The 22,566-nt window shown below is 35.6% G+C and overlaps 1 protein-coding gene across 1 annotated transcript in view; it reads right to left on the reverse strand.

Annotated features, from left to right (window-relative positions):
• LOC111505685 (glucose dehydrogenase [FAD, quinone]) overlaps positions 1–22,566 on the reverse strand; it is a 48,041-nt gene that overhangs the window by 13,444 nt on the left and 12,031 nt on the right. Inside the window, exons 2-5 of the mRNA XM_074185997.1 lie at positions 19,434–19,614; positions 16,419–16,692; positions 11,965–12,232; positions 245–413 (exon numbers count right to left, since the gene is read on the reverse strand). Coding sequence (XP_074042098.1) covers positions 245–413; positions 11,965–12,232; positions 16,419–16,692; positions 19,434–19,614 — 892 coding nt within the window. The remainder of the gene's footprint in view (positions 1–244; positions 414–11,964; positions 12,233–16,418; positions 16,693–19,433; positions 19,615–22,566) is intronic.

The raw sequence follows: 22,566 nt of genomic DNA on the forward strand, positions 1-22,566 counted from the left end.
GTGTGGTAGCTGGTAAATTCAAGTTTTCCACGTTTTTCCGAGACATACAAGACATCAGATCTATCATTTGGGGTGATGAAGCCACATTCTCAAGTTATGCTGTTTCCAGTCAGTAAAAGAAAAATGCTAGGAGAAATTACTTCGACTGTGGGGAGTAATCTACTAGGCAAATCTGAGTGGTACTCTGTTTTTGTAACCTGCTGCTTCCATTGGAAATGTATGGAAAATCACAGTTTTTTCTCACCTGTTGAAGACATTGGGCCTTTCCTATTCAAAATATAGTCCAAAGCTGATGCCCAATCCAGATCATTGGTATTTTTCAACTTATTCAAAAGAAAACTCATGTAAAAAGTGACATGATTGCGTAAATTCCTTCCTACTCCTGGTAGGTCATGGATTTGTTCGATTCCAACCTGAAAATAGAAATATATAAAGTGATAACTGTACAATGTGTGGCTCATCGAGTTTCCATCAGAAGTTTCAGATAAAGGAGTAAACCACCACAAAAAAAAATCCATACCAGCTTAAAATTGCAAACCATAAACCATCGATCAGAATGGAATTCCGTTCAATAATAAAAGTCAAAAAGTAAATTTGATAAACGGAGAGAAAGAAGGAAGAGCCTATCATTGGTAACGAACATAATACAAATTCATCAACAATTCCTCAATTGTACAATACAAAACTTGCGTGAGCCAAACAAACTGAAGCACATCATTCAATATGGTTTTCCAAAATGGGACTGTTGCTAGTTAACAGAGTTTGTCTACGAAAAAGGTTCTATAGGTGTTCAATCTATGATGGAATCAGTCAAGTCACGGAACCACAAAAATCTCGGTTGGAACTGTGCTGTATTGACGAAAGATACTTCGCGAAACCGATCTGTATATGATCACAGGACTGATTTCAATGAAGTACGGTTACTTGGGAAGTATTTGCTGAAATTTGCAAACTTTCACGAATATTTGTAAGAGATAAATCAATATACATCGTAGTATCAGTCGTGTAAGTAGTTTGTTCTGCACGTATTGGTAAAATCCTACTGTGTAGGAAAATTCAGAGGTGAATGTTTCAAATCAATGTTTTTGACTATCTTTTGAGTTTTCACTTTGTCTCATTAGGTATCCCAACATATGCTTTCAAAAACTAACTATTCAATGAATTTGATTCGAAACATCAATACATTATTATATGTTACACCTAAATCCTTGATCTCTTGGCAACTATCAAGAGTTTCTATGTGTATTATATATTCGAATGTATTACGTTTATTCATTCGTGACATAGTCGTGATACATAATTATTATTGAGAAATAACTTATTTTCGCAGCTTCATTTATGAACATTATGTTGATTTTTAAGTAACTTGACGCAGTCCCTAATATTTTTCATATCAATGAAAATCTTCAAGTCATTTACAAACAGCCAGCAATCTAATTAATAAAGTACCTACTGAAGACAAATCATTGTCAAACATAATGATAAAGAGTGGTCCAAGATTGGAACCCTGAGGTACCCGCGAGTTGTTCAACAATGAAAGACCTGTCTTCAAAGTAATTCTTCATTTTTGGGAAAGAAAGTTTTTGGCTTTCTACTACTCCACTTTGATACAAAAGAAAAAATGGGAATTTCCCAAAGAAATGAATGATATCTGATATGATTCCATAATGAATGTTTGGAATACAAACTGAGTAGAGAAAAGTGTTTTTTGTATAATTCAGTGTTCATATAAAAGTATTTGTTTCGAAAGATTCTTCTTTCGTGTAATTCAGTATTTATATGAAAGTAGGTGTTTCAGAAGGGCCTTTTCTTCCAGTTTGTGTCTGAAAGTTACTTCTTTGAATGATCTACACCTCTATCTATAGATTAACTACTTTCGAAATTGATTACATTCTTTCTTTCTTCGAAAGATTTCCATTAACTCTTTTGTATCAAGATGGAGTAGTAGGAAGCCAAAAACTTTCTTTCCCGAAAATTAATCACTCCAAAAAATATAATCCTTTCAATATCATTCTTCATCATTTCGAAAATAGTATTCCCCAACACAGGACTATCCAGTATATTTATGCATGCATGCACACTCAGAACTGGAAAATTACCTGGAACTAATCAATAACCCAGCAATAATCTTCAAACTCAGATTCACTCAGATTGTTTTTTTTACTCACACAATTTCTGCGCTCGTGATATTTTCATACCAAACATTTCAACAGTCAATAATCTGATGCAAGCTCTACGAGTTTCACTGGAAAGCGAGCAGTTGTTATAGTTTTCAATACCAATCTGTTTCGGTTCAGGTCACGCTGTTTTTATATTTTGCATTGTAGCTCTTTAGTCGATGCAGGAATTGAGTCGGACATATTATTGCAATGGATTCAATTGTACAAGACATTTGGATCCAGAAAGCGATTCTGATACAGCATGGAATTTGTTGGACTAACAGCTGAGTACTTCGAATTGATTGATTTTCAAATGTCCAATTTTCTTTGCGATCTCTTTTCTCAATAAATATGAAAATATATTGTATATTGGGCTTTGAAATTAATGATTCGAAAAACTAAAGCAGAATGGAAAGAAAAATAGTATAATGTAATAAATTTTCGGTGATATGTTTTTTGAATAAAAAAATTAAAAAGCTACAATAAATAAACTTCACAAATATATGTTCATTACACACATGAGTTATTTTCCAAATACAGACTAAAAAAATCCATCCAAAACAACTACCTTTATACGTATCCTGCACAAGTATATAAAATGAGTATGAAAATATTATCAAGAAATATAGAAAGGTGCTGATGAGAAAACACAGATAAGTATTTTGTTCCGGAAGTTCGAAGTCAATAAGGACTTTAGTAGGTTTCCATGTTAGTGAAATTTTGTAACGATACTTGTTGAATATTTTGTTGTGTGTTGTTTCAGTTGCATGTTTCTCTATTGGAAATGTTTAGTGTACGAACTGAAAGAAAAAAGTGATTTTCGTGTTTTTCAATGTTTATGAATTTGAAAATGATTGCTTCTTGATCAATACATCTTTCGTGGATAGTTTTCAAAACAGTTACTTTCTTCTTCACTTTTTACGAAAGATTTTTTGTTCAATAATAGAACCCTTTCCTAAAAACTAATCTCTCTTTGGAATACGCTGATATACAGGGTGTATCTAAATAAGTATAAAACATTCAAGAAGGTGATTCCTCATCGGAAAAAAAATTGGATCTTTCATATAAAGAAGTTTCATTGTGACATACCTTGTTAAGATTCAGCCCTTCGAAGGGGATACATAAAATTTGTATAATAATTTTTTTCACAAGCACTATAGAAGTAACAATATTGAAATTGAACTGACATTTTGTACTACCAAAAAGACACTCAGCCAGAAAATTATTTGGTTTACCCCACGGTTGTAAGGGGTGGAAAACGCAACCCCTAAAATTTATCTCCAATGTAACTTTTTGTCATATCATTTGTACACCATTTAAAAATTTTTTTCCGATAGCCTGTTTCATTCTAAACAAAAAATGTCTCTTGGGTGTTTTGCCCAAAATAAACCAGTTCGCAGCAAAAAATTATTTTACGAACAACTATAGAGATACATCGTCATAAATGCGAAAATACAAAACTAATCTATCTAGTAGGTCGCTATTAGCGATAGTGACGATTAAATTGGTATGACGAAATAAACTTAATACTAATTGTGTGTTGTTGTTCTGTTCTTAGTTTGTTACTTTAATAATTCACTTGTTATTAAAATGGCATACACAAATGAGGAAATGGCTGATATGCATTACGTTTACGGTCTGTCGCAAGGGAATGGGTTAGAAGCTTCTAGAAGATATGTTGAAATGTATCCGCAACGGCAGCATCATTCACATAAAATATTTGCGCGATTTCATCAACGATTACGAGAATTAGGTTCATTCGACAAAAGAACGCAGGATTGTGGTCGCCATCGAGAAGTACGAACACCACAACTTGAGGAAGCAGTACTTAATTTGATTGAAGAACAACCTACTACCAGTACTAAAAAGATTGTTTTCCAGCTAAATGTTGATCATATGACGGAATTTTGAATTCTAAAGGAACAACTCTTATACCCTCATCGTCTGCAACGAGTACAGGCACTGTTACCGCGAGACTTTCCGAACCGTCTTGAATTTTGCAATTGGATGCTGGAAATGATTAGAAGGAATTGTGACTTTCTAAAGACGATAGAATTCACAAACGAATGTAGTTTTTCTCGGGACAAGATTATTAATTTTCGTAATCACCACATAAGGGCAGTTGAAAACCCTCACGCTATTGTCGAAACTATCAAGAACAGTTTTCTCTTAACGTGTGACTCGGAGTTATTGGTGATGATTTAATTGGGCCTCATTTTCCACCTCCTAGATTAAATGGTGAGGCATACGTTCAATTTTTAAGAGAAGTGCATCCAGTACTGCCGGAGGAAGTTCCTTTGGGCGTCAGAAGGGATATGTTTTTATGCATGATGAGGCTCCCGCCCATTTTAGTCAAGTAGATCGTCAGCTTATAACTGAAACATATGCAAATCAGTGGATAGGTTGAGGAGGACAACAAAACTGGCGCGCTAGATCCCTGGATCTCAATCCTCTCGATTTCTCTATTTGGGGCCATTTACAGCAATTGGTTTATCGTACTCCTGTTCGTGATGTAGAGGACTCAAGAAACCGCATCATCGATGCGTTCAGGGTAGTCAGTGACACTCCAGGAATATTAGAGCGAATACGTGGCTCAATGTGCCGACGTCCAGACGCATGCGTAATGTCTCAAGGTAGACATATTGAACATTTACTATGATTCCTACATGTTGTGTGTTTTGTTATTAATAAATTAGTTTTGTTTATTACCCTTTAATCGTTTAATGCAGGTACCAATTACAAAATAACAATAAATAACATAACAATTTATGACGATGTATCTCTGTAGTTGTTCGTAAAATAATAATTTGCTGAGAACTGGTTTATTTTGGGAAAAAACCCAAGAGATATTTTGTGTTTAGAATGAAACAGGCTATCGGAAATGAATTTTTAAATGGCAAACAAATAATAAGATGAAAAGTTCATTGGAAATAAATTTTAGGAGTTGCGTTTTCCACCCCTCACAACCATGGGGTAAACCAAATAAATTACAGGCTAAGTGTCTTTTTGGTAGTACGAAACGTCAGATTTATTTCAATATCGTAATTTGCTCAGTGCTTGTGAAAAAAAATGTTATACAAATTTCATGTACCCCCTTCAAGGGGCTGTATCTTAACAAGAGATGCTCCAATGAAGTTTCTTTATATGAAAGATCTTATCTTTTTTTCGATGAGGAATCACCCCCTTAAATGTTTTACACTTGTTCAGTTACACCCTGTATTTCCCGAAAGAAATGTTAATCATTATTTAGAGTGATTTTTACTCATCTTTGTAACAGTTTTTATTTTATTAGGAATGGATGAGGTGAATGAGCTTGAACGCTAAAATTGTAACAGAAAATATTAATACATGACAAATATAACTTATCATCACCTAACTTTCATTTCATATATTCATTCTGAGTGTAATTCAGGAATGATTTTCTGACACTTCAAACAAAGCAATAATGTTATTTCACAAAAAAGAAGAGTCAAATGTTATTATTGTGCACTTTTACTGAACTATATAAACTATACAGAAAGTAACAGTATACAGGGAGTCTCATAGTACATCATTTAAGGAAATGAAACATGTCGGTTCAACGGGAGTGTAGTGTTTCAACGTGCGATCCCAATGAGAAACCTATATATCTATTCGAAAGTGTCGGGGAGTTACGTGTTGTGGAGTTAACGTTCGAAGGTGGGGGCAATGGGGGAGCGAAGTAGTCGAAAAGGACATTTCAGTATACGTTGTTTTGCGAGCGTTTCGACCCTTTTGCATACGTTTATTCGTTATCGTTTCGTCGTCATTGTCGTAGCCGTTTTCGTCTGATATTTCGGAATTCGTTTGAGAAACATATTTGAAGTTGTAGAAATCTGAAGAAAAAATATGAAAATTTGATTATCTACCTTTGACATATCTTTACGTTTCATGCAAAATGAAACACATCCAGTAATGAAAAAAATCATCGTATACTAAAACATATTAACATCTATTGAGGCAGTTATATCGCCAACATCATATGGAGAAATAACTTCAGTGAAGAATCCTGTTCTGACACCTGTCGGATGTAATCCAACCCTTTCATGACCTGAACGAATTGTTCCTTTATATGATTTGATTTATAGCCAGTCTCCAAGTATTCCCACTGACCACATGTGAAAAATGATTTTATTCTTAATCATTTCATGTCAGTATCTGAAAAATTTCATCTAAAAACAGATATTTCTACCTACAAAAGGGGTTAAATATTTTGACAAGTATTTGAACTCCTATCCCAACAGAAAACCAACACGGTTTCACAAAGAACAAAAGTACAGAAACAGCACTTTATGAGTTCAATGAGAATGTGGTTAATGCACTTGATGGTGAATTCCATATTTGCGGATTGTTCATAGACTTCTCCAGAGCTTTCGATTGCATTAATCATGACCCGCTATTAGGGAAATTGGAAAGATATGGTGTAAGAGGAGTTGCCCTAGATTTAATGAAATCCTACCTGGAAAATAGAGGGCAACGTGTCAGTGTTGGAAACACTCTCAGTCAGTTGGCAACCATTAGGCAGGGTGTCCCACAGGGATCAATCCTTGGACCTATAATATTTTTGATATATGCAAATGACCTGATGAAATATTTTCAAGGATTGTCAACTATTCACACAGTAGCGTATGCAGATGACACAAATTTCATAGTGGAGGAAATTGATGTAACGACCCTACAGAAAAGAACCCAGGATGTACATGAACAAGTAAACATATGGGCAGAGAAAAATCACTTAGCACTCAATACATCTAAAACTGTGATGATGAAGTTCACAATTAGTAAGTGGCCTGACCATTTTGTTATCCATGAAAATGGGGATCTGCCAATTGAATCTTGTACTTGTTAGGCGTCACCTTGGACTACAAACTCACATGGACTCCTCATATTGAGACCCTCTGTATTAAATTGAGAAAAAACTGCTATGCTCTGAGATTCATGCCTGATTTTTGTAGTAAAGAGATTTTACTGAGCTTATACTATGCGACCATAAACTGCCACTTGAGATATGGAATTTTGAATTGGGGTATAGGATCTGCTGCTGAAAAAATATGTATTTTGCAAAAAAATGCAGTAAGAATCATTGCCGGTATTGGTTGGAGAGAATCATGTAGAGATGCTTTTAAAAATCTCAAGATACTAACTGTTGCTGGTCTCTACATTTATGAATTGTGTATATACGTTTATAGAAACAAGCATAATACACCTTTTCAGCAACATAATTATCCAACTCGTTCTAGAGACAAACTGATGCCCAATATTCATAGAACAACTCTTTATCAGAAAAGTTTTCTTTATCTTGGACCAAAAATGTTTAATAAATTAGAAGAATCAATCAAAATATCACCAAATCTTAACATTTTTAAATCAAGACTGATTCAAACTTATTGAAAAAAAATGCTACACACTTGACGAATTTTAAATTGTTTTTTTTTTATATTTTAATGACAAAATATCACAACTATGTGATAAAATTGACTTTCATTTATTTAATAGTTATTTTTTTTACATAATCTAAGCCAAACAAATAATTATATGTATATACCTATATGTATCATATTTTTAGATTATTGATTACTACAAACATTATACTCTGTAACGTGGCCTACCCTCAGACGTTTTCCTTGTCACTGTACGTATAACAATGTACTTTTTAACAAGGAAATAATAAAAAATTATTATTATCATTAATTATAGTGTTTTTCAATGGAGGATACTTTGTTGAAAGTGGGTCAAATTGAATATGCATAGCTATCCATTCATTTTGCTATGGCTTAATGTTATTTTGCACACAATATCATGTTGCTAGTCAGAGTGAGTAGTAACAGCTTCAGTAGTTGATAATGATAAGTGTTTGAAAATCGATTTGAGAAATACCTGTCAACCAATTTCCAAATACGGCAACTTAATTTCTCTGTCAATTACTTGCACATGCATCAGAAAATGACTATAATTCCTCGACATGAATCGTTTCATTTTGTAAGTCAACTGATGAAGAAAAGAGAATTGAAACTTTCTGTATTTTTCACCACTTTAATTTGTAACTAACGTTACTGTAGTTTCGTCCTATAAGGACATTTTCAAACGTATATAATGTTTGTATGAGTTTAAAAATGTCCTTGTCTTTAACGTTAGTTACAAATACAAGTGAAAACCATAGGAAGTTTCCATTTTCTTTTCTTCATTATGACTTCCTACCACGTAGTAACGGCTACATCCATCAATTTATTGTAAGTCAACTGAATTCAAACAGATTAGTAGTGTCACGAAGCTTTCATGAGTAGATGAGTGTTATTATAGGAACATGAGTTCTTGTATGGCTCTTCAATCGTTTTGAAGTGGTGTATGCGCTCAATTTTTCACCGTTATATTAGGTTGTTTCAGAAGTTTTGTTCGTTTTGATGTCATGATGATGTTTTTGTAGCAATGATAGTATTATCAAATGTTCTGTTCGACGGTGATTTGCGAAATTACGTTTCGAATATTTCTGCTTCAAAGATCAGCCCGAAGTGGTCGATCTACAGTTTTCCAGAACCTATTGGATACTGATCCATCACAAACGGTACGTGGGATACTTGAAGAACTAGGCGTCAGCTCCCATGCAGTTTTTGATTATTTAAAACGTATTTGGTGAGTCAAAGAACTCGAAAGGCAATTGCTCCACTGTCTGAACGATCAACAGAAATCGTCACATTTCGAAATCTGTTTTTCTTTTTGCGCAACCAAAATGATCTACTTCTGGATCCTCTACGACAACAGGAGAGGTTCAGGATAGTTGTAAGACACCGATGAACCACCCAGACATTTTCCAAAGGCGAATACCCACCAAAAAAGACCATGATAACTGTATGGTGGTCAGCAGCTGATGTAATTCGCCATAACTTTCTTCAACCGGGCTAAACAGCACGATGGAATGTTTCGAAAATTGTGTCAGCAGCAGCCAGCACTGGTCAACAAGAGAGGTGAGATCCTGCTCAAACGCCCGTCCGCGTCCGCACGTTTCACTAATCATCGTCCGAAAATTTATCGAATTGAGCGTCAACGTTCTGCCTCACCCACCATACTTCCCAGACCTCTTGCCAAGCGACTATCGTGCTTTCAAGCACTTATTTCCATTGAATTGAATAAGCATTCACTGAGATAATACAGTTTGAAGTAGACTCATATAAATGGACAAAACCTGAACACCAAAGTAAGCATTCCGCTCCTACGAAAACCTGACGGTTTCTTGTGTTCTACAGACATCGAATCAGCAGAGATTTTCGTCGATTCTTTCACAAGCTCTTTCACGGTTGAGCCTCGAGATGACCAATTACCAAAAATTATAGCAGAACGACTACGTGATAATCTGAATAATGTGAGGTTTACTTCGGAAAAAATTAAAAATGATTTATTGAACATCAAATCGAATTCATCTCCCGGTTTGGAAGGAATGAGCGCCTTTTTCCTGAAAACGTTTGCCGTTATGTCAACAATCATGTCAGTCTCTTTCGCAAAATCTCGCATCCCACAGGCATGGAAGAAGGCATCTGTCACCAGTATTTTCAAAAAAGGCGATAAACTCAATCCAATTAACAACAGGCCCATTAGTATTTTATCCGTACCTTCCAAAGTAATGAAATCCATCATCGTAGAAGATATGTCAGAATTTTTAACAAAAAACGCAATCATACCACCAGAAAAACATGGTTTCGTCAAAGGTAGATCAACCACCAGCAATCTACTACAGTGCATGAACGATTGGACGAAAGCTTACGATAGGAAAATACCGACAGATATCGTTTATCTTGACTTTGCCAAGGCTTTCGACAGGGTCCCAGTAAGGAGGCTAATGCACAAACTTGACACACACGGTATTCGAGGCCAACTAAACCTATGGATTGGAAATTACATGACAGATAGAACTTTCACGGTCAAAGTGGGTTGTACTTCATCAAGGAAAGAACAATCCACTCGTACGTACACAATAAGCAGTCAATCGTTACGTACAGTGTCCTCACATGTAGACTTGGGAGTGACTATTAATACTGACTTAACTTGGTCCGAACATATAATATCCACAAGCAAACGTGCAAACACACTGATTTACCTCATCCGCAAAACGTTCCTCCATCTATCATATTCAAGTTCCATAAAACTCTACAAAACCTACGTTCGTCCAATAATGGAGTATGCAGGTGCATTGTGGTGTCCTGTTGTGGTGCGTGATTGGGACTTGTTGGAAAATGTACAGCGTCGAGCCACACGTATGGCTTTTGTGAAGTGCGTCCAACCTATCCCGAAAGACTGAGGATGGTACAACTGCTAGCTTTTGACCAACGTCGACTCCGTGGGGACCTCATCATATCTTTCCGTGTAGCTGAGTATAACTATGCTAATCAGAAAGAACTTTTTGTTTTTAACAATGATTCGCGGTTGCGTGGTCACACACTCAAATTAAAAAAGGAAACATTCGCAACGAGGCAGAGACAATATTTTTTGGTGGATCGTATTTTCGAAACATGGAATAACTTACCCAACGATGTTATGAATGCCGACTCAGTGAACAGTTTCAAAAACAAAATCGACACTTGCTTTTTTGCTTAACGCCTCTATGCATATATTAATTATTTTTCTTTTTTTCCTGCATGCATTGTATTAACCTGTTGATATTCTTCGTTTTCAGGCTGACATAGGACTCCGTCCTCACCCTTTATTTATGTGTAATAATAATAATAAAAAACCTTTCGAAACAATCCAATAACATGATGGTAATCATATTATGGAAATTTGATATGAACTCAAATTGTATAAATAATAAATTATTCAAAAATAATTTTTGAAATAACAAATAATTTGTGAAAAATATAAATTCAAGTGTGCTTCTGTTGAATAATGAATTGAAAAAAGAAGATGTAAAATTAGGTCATCTTCTGCCGGTGACTAACTTGTGAAATGTTATTATTTTTGTTTGAGGTAAGTTCACAATCATCACAAAATACCTACAGTTGAAACCCTCATTTTTATTTCAAATTTACTTATGAATTGCAAAGCACTAGCAATGAAAATTACAAGAACTGTTGTGCAATTATAAAAAACTAACGATCAGAGAAAACAAATTTCAAGTTAGTAGGCTGCGGTCGAATGTAACTTGTACCAAACGTTACGTTTTATTCCACGGCAGACATCATCCAGACGTCTCTGCAAAGACTGACACTTCGAAACAGTCGTTACAGGGACATCAAAATATACTCTTCGTCCATGTAGTCAACGTACATTACTGACGAAGCCTGCCGCATAAGAAACGTTAAGTACACACTTCAATCAAATATGTCCCAACATCCCGGATTTTGTTTTCTCTAACGTTGGATCACATGTTATCACTTGATCAATTTGTTTTTGTTGGTCTTCCTTCTCTCGGAAAAGACCTCATGTTATATCTGTCTGTTATAAAATATGTTTTTCCGTTAATCAGCTGTCGCCCCCATACGAACGACAAGTCTCAGGAGTTGAGAAACTTGTGCGAGCTAATGACTATCAAGTTCTTACCTTTTAACGTGTGATTCCTAACAGGGTTGCAGAATCATTCCAGTTTCAACAAGATGAATTCTCTCGGGAATCGAACCCACGATCTTCCGATCGTGAGTCGGACGCTCTACCACCGCGACCAATTCCACAATATGTTATAACTCATTCTATATACTAATAACAGTGAGACCCAGAATCAGAGGAAGTGAGAGTGAGAATTGAACCAGATCTATACATTTAATTCTATTGAACCTAGTTCAGTTTTTCAACACATACTTACCTTATCTAATTCAGTTTTTGGTCCTATTCCTGACAATAGAAGTATTTGGGGGCTATTGAGAGCACCTGCAGCTAGAATAACTTCTTTTTTAACTCGAACAGAAAATAACTTGTCCTGATAAAGAAACTCGATTCCTTGAATGGTTTTCTTGCCTCCGGTTTTGTTAACTATGATTTTGGTCGCTGTTGAATTGAGCATGATGTGTAGATTTGGTCTGAATCTTGCCGGGCGTAAATATGCTTTGGCACTACTAAGACGGACCCCATTTCTAAAATATAAGAGCATTTAAAATTTCAATCAGTTTCATATTGAGTTCACATATTCAAGACAACATGAATGATCTTGTATTCTTTTCCACTTGCTTGAAACTGCTTTATCACGATTCAAGTAGCAAGTGAAAAATGATTACTAAAAATAGATAGCAATGTTATTCTAAGAAGCTACAAAAATCACTTTTGGCCTAGATTTCAACAACACATTCAAACAAGATGTCACCATTCTTTTTCTTTATATTTCGTGGACCTTTTTTGTACATACACGTTTCAACATATAAGTTTCTTTCATTCCCAATAAAGCCATAATTTTTGACACTCGTCTTTTATGAAGGGCTCTGATGCGTTGGCTTGGTAATACGTAGTAACGATACACAATTTTATATATCAAACAGTTACGATGTGAAATCTAAGTTATATTGAACAATATTATCGTCATCGGTGTACCTGTCTTTTTACCTGAACCACACGTTTTTGGATAACACAATTGAACGAAGCACCCATTCATTTCATATTATAACGATTTCATGTGACCAGAAGGGACGAATATCTCATGTCACGATGAGAGTACCTGAGAGTACCTGAATCCATACATTGTTTAGATTGAAATAGGTTGATATGAAAAATATTTTTTCGGCGATATACTTTTTGATTTTGTACTTCTTCATCTTCATGTTTTATATTTGTTCGAATTCCAAAATTCCACTACCTCACTGGTATTCTCTAAGGCAAGACATTTGCCTTACAGATTCTTTCATTTCAAATCATTTTATATTGAATCAGACAATGGACGTCCGAACTGATGAAACACACCACGAAACATTGTCAACCACCTTCCAACAAAGGATGACAGTGTTCCATGTAAGTGAAATCTCTTTTTTTTTTAGTATATTGCGTAAGAATCCTATGAATGATATCTGATTCAACTCCATAACGGATGTTTGGAATACAAACTGAGTAGAGAAAAGTTTTTCTTGTATGATTTGGTGTTTATATAAAAGTATTTGTTTCGAACGAATTTTTCTTTTGTGTTACTAAAGGTTTATATGAAAGTAACTGTTTCAGGAAGGCTTTTTCTCTCACTTCGCGTCTGAAAGTTACTTCTTCGCATGATCTACACATCTACAGTTACTTCTTTTGGAATTGAATGCTTCCTTCCTTTCTTTGGAAGGTTCCCACATTTTTTTGTATCAAGATGGAGTAGTAGAAAGCCAAAAACTCTCTTTCACAAAAAAATGATCTCTTCCAAATAAATAAAACCCCTTCAATTCAAATAAATTCATATGAAATTAGTTGTTTTGAAAGTACTTTTTTCAGTTCATTCAAAAAAATAACGTCTATGCATGATCTACACATCTTTGTGAAGACCTTATTTTGAACCTAATTGATTATATTTCTCAGAGATGAAGAAGTGAATATTCAAAATGATTTCCTGTACATTATTATGACGTTTTTCCTGAAATTGTCATCACATATTCCATGTTCTTTCCAAAATGTGAATATGATTCGGACTATGTTATGTTTGAACAATGCATTGAAAAACTTTCACGGTACCATCAATAATATGTCCATCATTCCTACAATATACAGAGAAAAAATATGCTGGAGACTTTTCATATCCCCTGATTCCTTAGGAAATATTCTACAGCATTTCTCATTCCAGGATTCTGGGATGAAATTAGTCATGACTTGTTAATTGACTATAAATGTGACTAACTTTAACTATTCAATAGAAGCTTTAGGCTTTCTACTTTCACTTCAGGACAGTTTTGATAATCCCAGCAAAACTGATCTTTTCTCTGGAACCCATTCTTTGATCTTTTGTTGTTCAGTTCCACTTATTCCAAATCTACTGCTGAATCTCTACATATCATCTGAAACAAAATTGACCTTTTGAAAATTCCTTCTAATCTGATCCCTATATCCAATTATGATAATGATTTTTCAATTCAGGATTTGGTCATTTTTCTCTCAGATTGTTTCAAAAAATTGTCTTGTTCTTTTATTCATTCTTCAGTTTCTCTTTTGTTGGATACAGTCCAACTTTATTGCTTTAGCAGGATACTTCATATTGATGGATAGAAGCTCATGAAATTAGTTTCTTGCTTTCTACCCATTTCATCAATTATCAAATATATGATTCTATGAATAGCAGAAGTGTATTCATATCGGAAACAATTTTCATTCCTGCATACCAACTCACCTGTTCATATGTCAGGTAATATCTCAGCTCCTGATGTATCAAGTTTCTAGAAATATTTCATAAATGTTCGGGAAAGAAAAATATCATGCGAGGCTCCTTTCAGAGAAGAACTCTGGAAATGGAGCTAACTTTCCACCGAGTCAGTATGAATAAATAAAACTGGTTTAATTCTCAGTGACTCGAAAAAGTTCGAGATTTTTCATGAAAACCTGCATTTATTATGCAAATATGTCAGCGAGTTTTCCGAAATATTGTTGAAAAATTATTTTGCAGTTTACTGTAATACCTAGTTTATGATAATTGAGAACTGCAATGAATGTGATTCGCAGAAAATCCAACTTGAGGCAAAAACTCAATAGAAAAGGTGAAAAAAACAGTCAAAATGAACTGAAAATTTTCCTCTCAGATACTAAAATCATTTTCACGAAATCAGAGAAACGGAGAATCACCTGAACATGAACCCCTCTTGCCCTTAACTATATGGCCTGATAAAAACACATAAAGAGGATAACCCCATAAGACCGGTAGTTTCGTATATGAATAGTCAGGTAAGAGAATTAGAAATACGTCTTAACAAGTTGTTCAAAAATATTACCAATTTCTTCCCATCTTACAGCATTAAAAATTCACTGACTTTAGTAGGAAACATAAGGAACCAAACCATGCCAAATATTCAATTTCAGTTTCATTCGATGTAAAGGGTATATTCTCCAACATACCGTATAACGAGTGTAAGACCCTCATTTTAGATATATTAGACCAAGCTAAATTAGCTGTTGTTGAAGTTTCAACAGCTTGTGTGTGCCTGAATCAGAGCTACCTACAGGTCAACAACAAATTTTATAAATTGGATTCAGGTTTACCAATGGGCTCACCCCTTACTCCACTTTTAGCAGATATATTTATGAACAATTTGGAGACCACTATAGTAAACTTCGACCTGGGTAAAAAACATATTAATTTTTGGTACAGATATGTAGACGATATTCTCGCTCGTTTCAGAGGTACTACAAGACAACTGAACCAATTTATGACATTCATGAATAATCTCAATAGCAACATTTAGTACACACTCGAGACAGAGATAGAGAAACAGATAAATTTCTTAAACGTAACCATTACACACAATCAGAATAAATTTGAGTTCAATGTTTTCAGAAAACCTAGCTATACAGACATAATCATCCCAAGCGATTCTTTCCATTCAGACAGTCATAAATTAGCAGCCTACAATTCAATGTTGCAGAGAGCATTCTCACTGCTTTTGTCTGCTGACAATCTAGCTAGGTAAATTGATATTATCACACAGATAGGTCATAATAATGGTTTCAACGCAGATACTACCCAGAAGTTAGTCAGAAAACAGAGCGGTGAACTCACTTACACACAAGTTCTCGAATCTAAACGATACGGAAATTTTGCACTATGCAAGGAAGGGTTACAAACTCAATTATTCAAAATCCTTGGAAATTCACAAGCATAAACATTGCGGGTGCAACCTGTTAAATGATCAAATCGATTTAGTTTACTCAACGGTTTTCAAATTAGCACATCCGCATTGTAAATTGTAATGGGCTAATGGGCTAATGTAATAAACCATTGTTAGTTCAATGTATAAGTTTGAAAATGTCCTCATAGAAACTGCAGTGACGTTAGTTACAATTGAAAGTGGTGAAAAACATAGAAAGTTTTAATATTCTTTCCTTCACTATGATTTCCTATCACGTGATAACGGCTACATCCATCAATTTATTAAAAAATGAAGCATGTTTTATGAAACTTCAAACCAAAAAGAGAAAAAGGTTAATTGAGAATTTAATGGTGACTGGCGAAAATTAAAAATCCAATGAGTTTGATGACAGTGTTGGGAAAGATGCATCGCTCTAAAAAAAAAAAACTGAATCAAAATTTCGAATACTTCTTTCGGTTGTTTACATTTGGCAACATTATCTATAAGTAGAATAAGAAAAAACTCTCACCTGGTGTTGGACTGTGCAATGGTGAATCCAGAGAAATCTTTTCCGTTCAGATCCGTAGTCGTTTTATATCCAATTTCTTCAGCTGCCTTGAGAATGTCATGAGCCATTTGGGGTTGATCGTTAAATCTGGTTGTGGTTAGAGGTCCTCCCGTACCGTGATACTTCGCCTCGACTAACGTTTCGATGTCCTTGTTGTCTTCGAATCGCTTGAACACTGGAAGGACGTCTTTGTAGCTCCATCCTTCGTTACCTGCTGCAGCCCAGTTGTCGTAATCTGAAATTTATTCGTAAGTTTGATGAATCATTACTGATTTTTTACACTATAGAACTGAAAACAACTGTCTTTGGGACTTAATGCGCGTGTAGCTAGCAAAGTTAGTCATGAGAAGATAGCTGAAACAGATTCAGTTATTTCTTATCAATCTTTCTGGTGATTGCCACTTTCCTCAATCTGGAGAAATGAAAATTGTTATGGAGAAATGTATACAGTAGTGAAAAAAACTATTCAGTTCACCCTGATAAGTTATTACGTAAATTCAGAGCACGATGGGTGGAATTTGAAACCTCTGTCGGAAAGATGAATTTATTGAAAACAGGTTTTCCCCACCAGAACGAAACTGCTGTTTGCAGTTTCAGTCTACTTTTGAGCTTCTCATTTGAGAACAATTCTCTAAAAAGGGTCTGGTCTGAGCTTCATAAAACATTGAAAGTTGCTGAAGTGTGTACAGTTTTCTGAATCAGAAGTGTTCTCAACTTTTGAGAAGAATAATTCCATAGCCATTATCAGAAATAATATAAATGGGTTAGGGGTTCCATAATTTTGTACAAATTTCTATATGAAAATTTCATTTCACGATATTGCATGAACATTACCCGCAAAAAATTCGGGTCAGTATTTTGAATTTGAAATTTGATGGTGCCTCAAGACGAGACACCCTGTGTTGAAATTATATGATCATATTTTGATAACTCAGTCAATCTTGTAAAATGTGAATTTGATTTCAATATTTCAACAAACGAAGAATATGCCGAAAGGAATTGAAATCCAAAGATAGATATATCTTCCTCCTCTCCACATTTTTCTGGAAAGAGAGGCTAGATGGACTGCATACAGACTTGTGCACATTGCTAATTGCGCAAATCAATTCAATGCAGAGTGCAAAAGACTGTTGGTTGACATTGGAGGTCACAGCATTCTGGAAGTGACCTCTGACTTTCTGCCTCATACTATCAACTACGAACTGTGTCATAAAGTACTATTCCCGAGTAGAGAGGACTGGATCATCCGGGAGAAGGAAATATTAAGAGCAGATAGTTGTTGGTTCACAAATGGATCAAAAACACCTTCCGGTTCTGGTGCAGGTGTTGTCAGTCGCAGACCCAGGACAGAGTTATCTACCTGCCTAGGAACTCATGCAACTATATTTCGAACGGAAATTTACGCTATCGATTTGTGTGCGGAGAGATTGGATGAATTCAACCTCACTCACAAGTCAATAAAAATATTCTCGGACAGTTAAGCGGCGTTGGAAGCTCTTGGCTCCTACCAAGCAACGTCTGAATTGGTAGCAAATAGATTGTCTCTGGTGTGGATTCCTGGCCTCTAAGGCAATGAGGCGGCTGACTCTCTTGCAAAGGAGCGTGCTGCACGCGGCTTCATTGGACCAGAACCTGTTATTGGCTTCGTTTTGGGCTTTGCCAAACAAACACTGAACACCTGTATGGCAAGAAGATTTATGGACTTCTGGCAGAATCTTCCAGGCCTCCTTACAGAACACTGTCAGTTGAATCATCATATGCAGAAACTTGGACTATCGAAAGACAGTGTGTTGCCTCTGTCTAGAAAATGATGAAACAGCAGAGCATATACTTTGTGCCTGCCCCGCCGGGGACCGAATCAGGTTCTTTGAGTTCAGCAGATCAGTACTCTTACCATCTAACCTGAAAGACCACTCACCATACAAACTAATCGGCTTCGTTAAGAAGCTGGGTTCATTCGGCAGAGTGTGAATAGGTGTGAGCCACAATAAACCCTTGTGGGTTGCGGTGGAGGGTCCTATAGACCCACTCACTTTAGACCTACCTACCTAGAGTTAATTTTTCAGTGTCATATGCAACTTTGCCATGGTTCAATCTGTTTTGTCTCTCTAACCTTTTACGAGTTCTTCACTAATATATTGGAATTTGAATAACGCTGTATATTTTTTCTGTTCGAGGAATGGAGGGCCAGTATAGAAAATCGGAAATCAAAAGAGTAATGAAATTGGTTAATTATGAAAAGTATTGCTCTGTTTCAGAAAATATTCGAATGGCAGGCATTTGAATATGGTTTTGGATGGACGTGTCTTCCAAAGCCTACTTGATCAAAGTGTGCGTTTCGAAGTCTACATGAAAAAACCTGAAAGCTCTGTATTTCAAAGATGACTAGCAAAATATTAAGTGTACAAAAATTTGTTTTCAACACCGATATGCGATTTTCATGATTTAATGATGGAGTTTGTCATAAAATTTTTCTCTCAGACACAGCCATCAGTTTTCATCCATCTTTTTTGAAAACAAGAGCTTTCCTTCAAAAGTGTCCAATTTGGTCCACTGTGTACAATATTTTTGAGACGTTTTACTTCCTGAATCAAACGGAACGTGTAGAAAAAAAATTGTTCAAATATATTGTGTGTAAATAAGGTGTGTATCTTTTTATAAGCTATTTTATCTTGTTCAAGTACGCAATAATTAAATAAAATTTATCGACCCTGACAATGCCAGTCAGTGAAAATTTTAAAATGCAGCCAAACTTCCTTATAATACTGGTTTTCGGCGATTAGCGATAATTAGTGTGAGAAACCTGATGCAAGTGACCTTTCACATACCAGTATTCACAATAATTAAAAGAATCATAATAATTATGGTTATTTTGGAGAAACTACAGAGTTGCATAAAAAAATTATTATTGATGCCTTTCAGAAAGTTGATAGGAATGATCGAATCTAATTTGTTGACTATGTATTTGTTACTGACCTTGAGGAGTTCCTCGAGTATACATCATGCCGTTTATGACACTGCACCCCCCTAGAACTTTGCCCCTTGGCCATGAACAACGTTTTTCCGGGAAACCCTGGCATGCGACTTTTTCAGGTTCTGTCTTATAGTTCCAGTCGATGTACTTGTTGCCGTGGTAGCTGATGACCATTGATGGTACCTATAGAGAGCAATGCTTTGAACAATGAGCTTTATAATTATATTGGTTTTGGTTATTCGAAAATAATATTACATGAGTAGTTGATACGAAGTGAACTACGGGGAGTATTCAAAAGGAACGAAAAAAAATGTCTATATATAAAATTTTTTAGTTGGTTTTTCAAATCTACATGATTTCATACATTTATGTCTCTCTCCGACACATTCTGACCTCTGTTGAAGTATTGGACTGTTTTTCCCACTTGTAACCTTGTTCATGAGATGGAGCTGTTACTACTTGACAATATTTTGCGTTTTCTCTATCTTTACTACTGGGTTTCAGACAAAGACCATTGTTGACTTCAAAATTCGCGAAAAATTCGATAACTTCACAATTCGCAAGAACTCTGTTGACTTCAAAATTCGCACGAATTCTCCGTTATCCAAACAGTTCGGGATGCTCATGCATCTCAACGGATTTCCTATGAAGTCGTACAAACTATGCTTGTGTGCTTGTATTTTAATGACGATACTGCATTTGGAAACTGTTTAAACGTCTACTCACGTCACCAATTACAAACTGATCAACTACGCAATACTATCAGATCAATGAAGGACAAAGAAAACCTCTGAAATGTTCTGTATTTCACAAGATTTCCTTATGTGCATCATCACAGACGACTTCCTTGTAAAACCACTGAGACTCATGAACAACTCAATAATGTCAACAATGAAGAAGAAGTTTCAAGAATTAACGGAACTTGATATTTAGTAATCATGAAGGTCAGAAATGAACTAGAATATTTTGAAAAATGATAATTGAAACTTTCACCACTTATATTTGTAACTAACGTTACTGCAGTTTTGTCCTATGAGGACATTTTCAAAGTTTCACATTAAACTTTGAAAATGTCCTTGTAGGACTGAACTGCAGTAACGTTAGTTGAAAATAAAAGTGGTATAAAACATAGAAAGTTCCAATTCTCATTTTTCATGATGATTTCCTACCACGTAGTAACGGCTGTATCCATCAATTCATCGACTGGAATATAACTCCAATCGACAGCACGACACTTATCAACACCGTGGAACAATTCTATAAATCTTGCACAAGTGAGGAACAACCATGAGTGACCATCACTCATGAATGATCTCCACACATACCAGTGTGGTAAACGTACGGTACGGTAAACACCATTATGATCACAAAGACCACACATACCCAGTATCCTAGCGGCCATCAATCTTTCTTTCCAACTATCAGGTAAACTGCAAGAGGAACTACAACAAAGAAATAACGATAAGGTTTGGCACGCGAGCTTTACCTGAAAGCTCATCTATATAAATCTTATGACTTACTTCAGGCTGACTTCTTTCTGTATCATGAACTGATAAATCCCTCTCAGGGTCGATATCTCTCTGTTCATTCCACACCGTCTAACTGTCGATTGGGAAACCAATCTACGGGACACCCAGAGTCCGGAAGAGAGCCAATCTCCTAAAATCACTGAAAGAAAGTTTCGAAAGATGTGTCAGTAAAACACTACCTCATACTCGTATACATGAAATGTTCATGAGAACGACGATGAACTTTATAAGCATAACTTACTGTGCGATCTATCCAAAACAATCTTACCATATATTAACAACCGGTGAAAGAATTCTCCACAACGTCCATAATCGATAGCGTTAAAATGACTTCAACCACCACAAGTTTCAGGATTTTCGAATTATGTACGTCCACTAGAACATCTACAGCACCAACACTGCTGCAATCGATACTTTGATCACTCCCTGGAAGCCATGCAAAATTGCACAGCCATCAGGATACCAAGAAAGACGTTCCCTTAACTTCCAGTCAGACTATAGAAGTACTGCGGAGTATCCCGCTGGCGCTTAGGGACTGGGCATACCCATAGCCTGGAGCCACATCAGAATTCAAATCATCTCCTGGCCATATCAGATCCAAACTCCGCTCACAACCAAACCCGTCTATGTACCCGGACTGGTTACATAGCAAAGTTCACCTGTCTGGTAAACATAGTTGATAATAAATGCAAGACTGTCATTCTTCCATTGGATATAAAGTTCAATTCAGTTCAAAGAATATGAAACTATTTCCAGAATTCGATAGAAATAGGAAAGGAATCATTTTTTGCAGCCAAATCTTCATTGAGGTATCACTAGAAGTTTCCGTGATAAAATTTGAAGAATGACCCTCCTGCTCGAAAGTTAAAGGTTTTGCAATTGTTTTCTGATGAAATTGTGCTGACTTGATTCGAAGTTTACGGGACTTCTAGTGTGGCAGTTCTACCTTGAAAAGTATCTCTAGATTGCGAAGGCTCTGGAAAGCCACAGAGAACCTTTTTAATAATCGACAGTTCAAACTATTTCCTAATATGGTTATTCAACAGTTTGAATTCAAATTATTTTATTAGATATTCGTCTTCATTTGGTAAGAATTCAATCAATATGACGAGTATTTCCTAAAATATTACAATGATTATTCAAAATAATGAATATTACATTTACCGAGGAACCTTTTATTTGTTTTACAAAAACTTCCTTCTCAGGTTGTGAAATTCGAATTTACCGGACAACGTATTGTTGTATATTAGAGCGTTGTACGTGATTATGACATTCACGAGCGTTTGGAAATGATCAAAGTAATGTTTCGCGTGGAAAACCGTTTAACGTTAAAAAAATTTCAGCCTTTGATGAAGGAATTCAGGTTTTCGAGAAATTATTGCTTTGTGAATGTTCGTTAACATATGTGAGGTTTCGAGTGTATTCAGTCTGAGTTATCCTGAGTGTTTCATTCTATTTGAGGTACTGTCGTATTCACGAATTTCGTAAGGTGTCGTTCCCACTGGAGCGATACGATAATCGATGCAACATGAGAAATCATTTATCGCCCGATGCAACTTTTATCCTCGCAATACTCCAGTACACACTGGAGCGATACGAAAGCCTA

Source organism: Leptinotarsa decemlineata, unplaced genomic scaffold (genome assembly GCF_025532065.1).
Source record: "Leptinotarsa decemlineata unplaced genomic scaffold, Ldec_3_MD MMD2_tig00078422_RagTag_RagTag, whole genome shotgun sequence".
Classification (NCBI taxonomy): domain Eukaryota; kingdom Metazoa; phylum Arthropoda; class Insecta; order Coleoptera; family Chrysomelidae; genus Leptinotarsa; species Leptinotarsa decemlineata.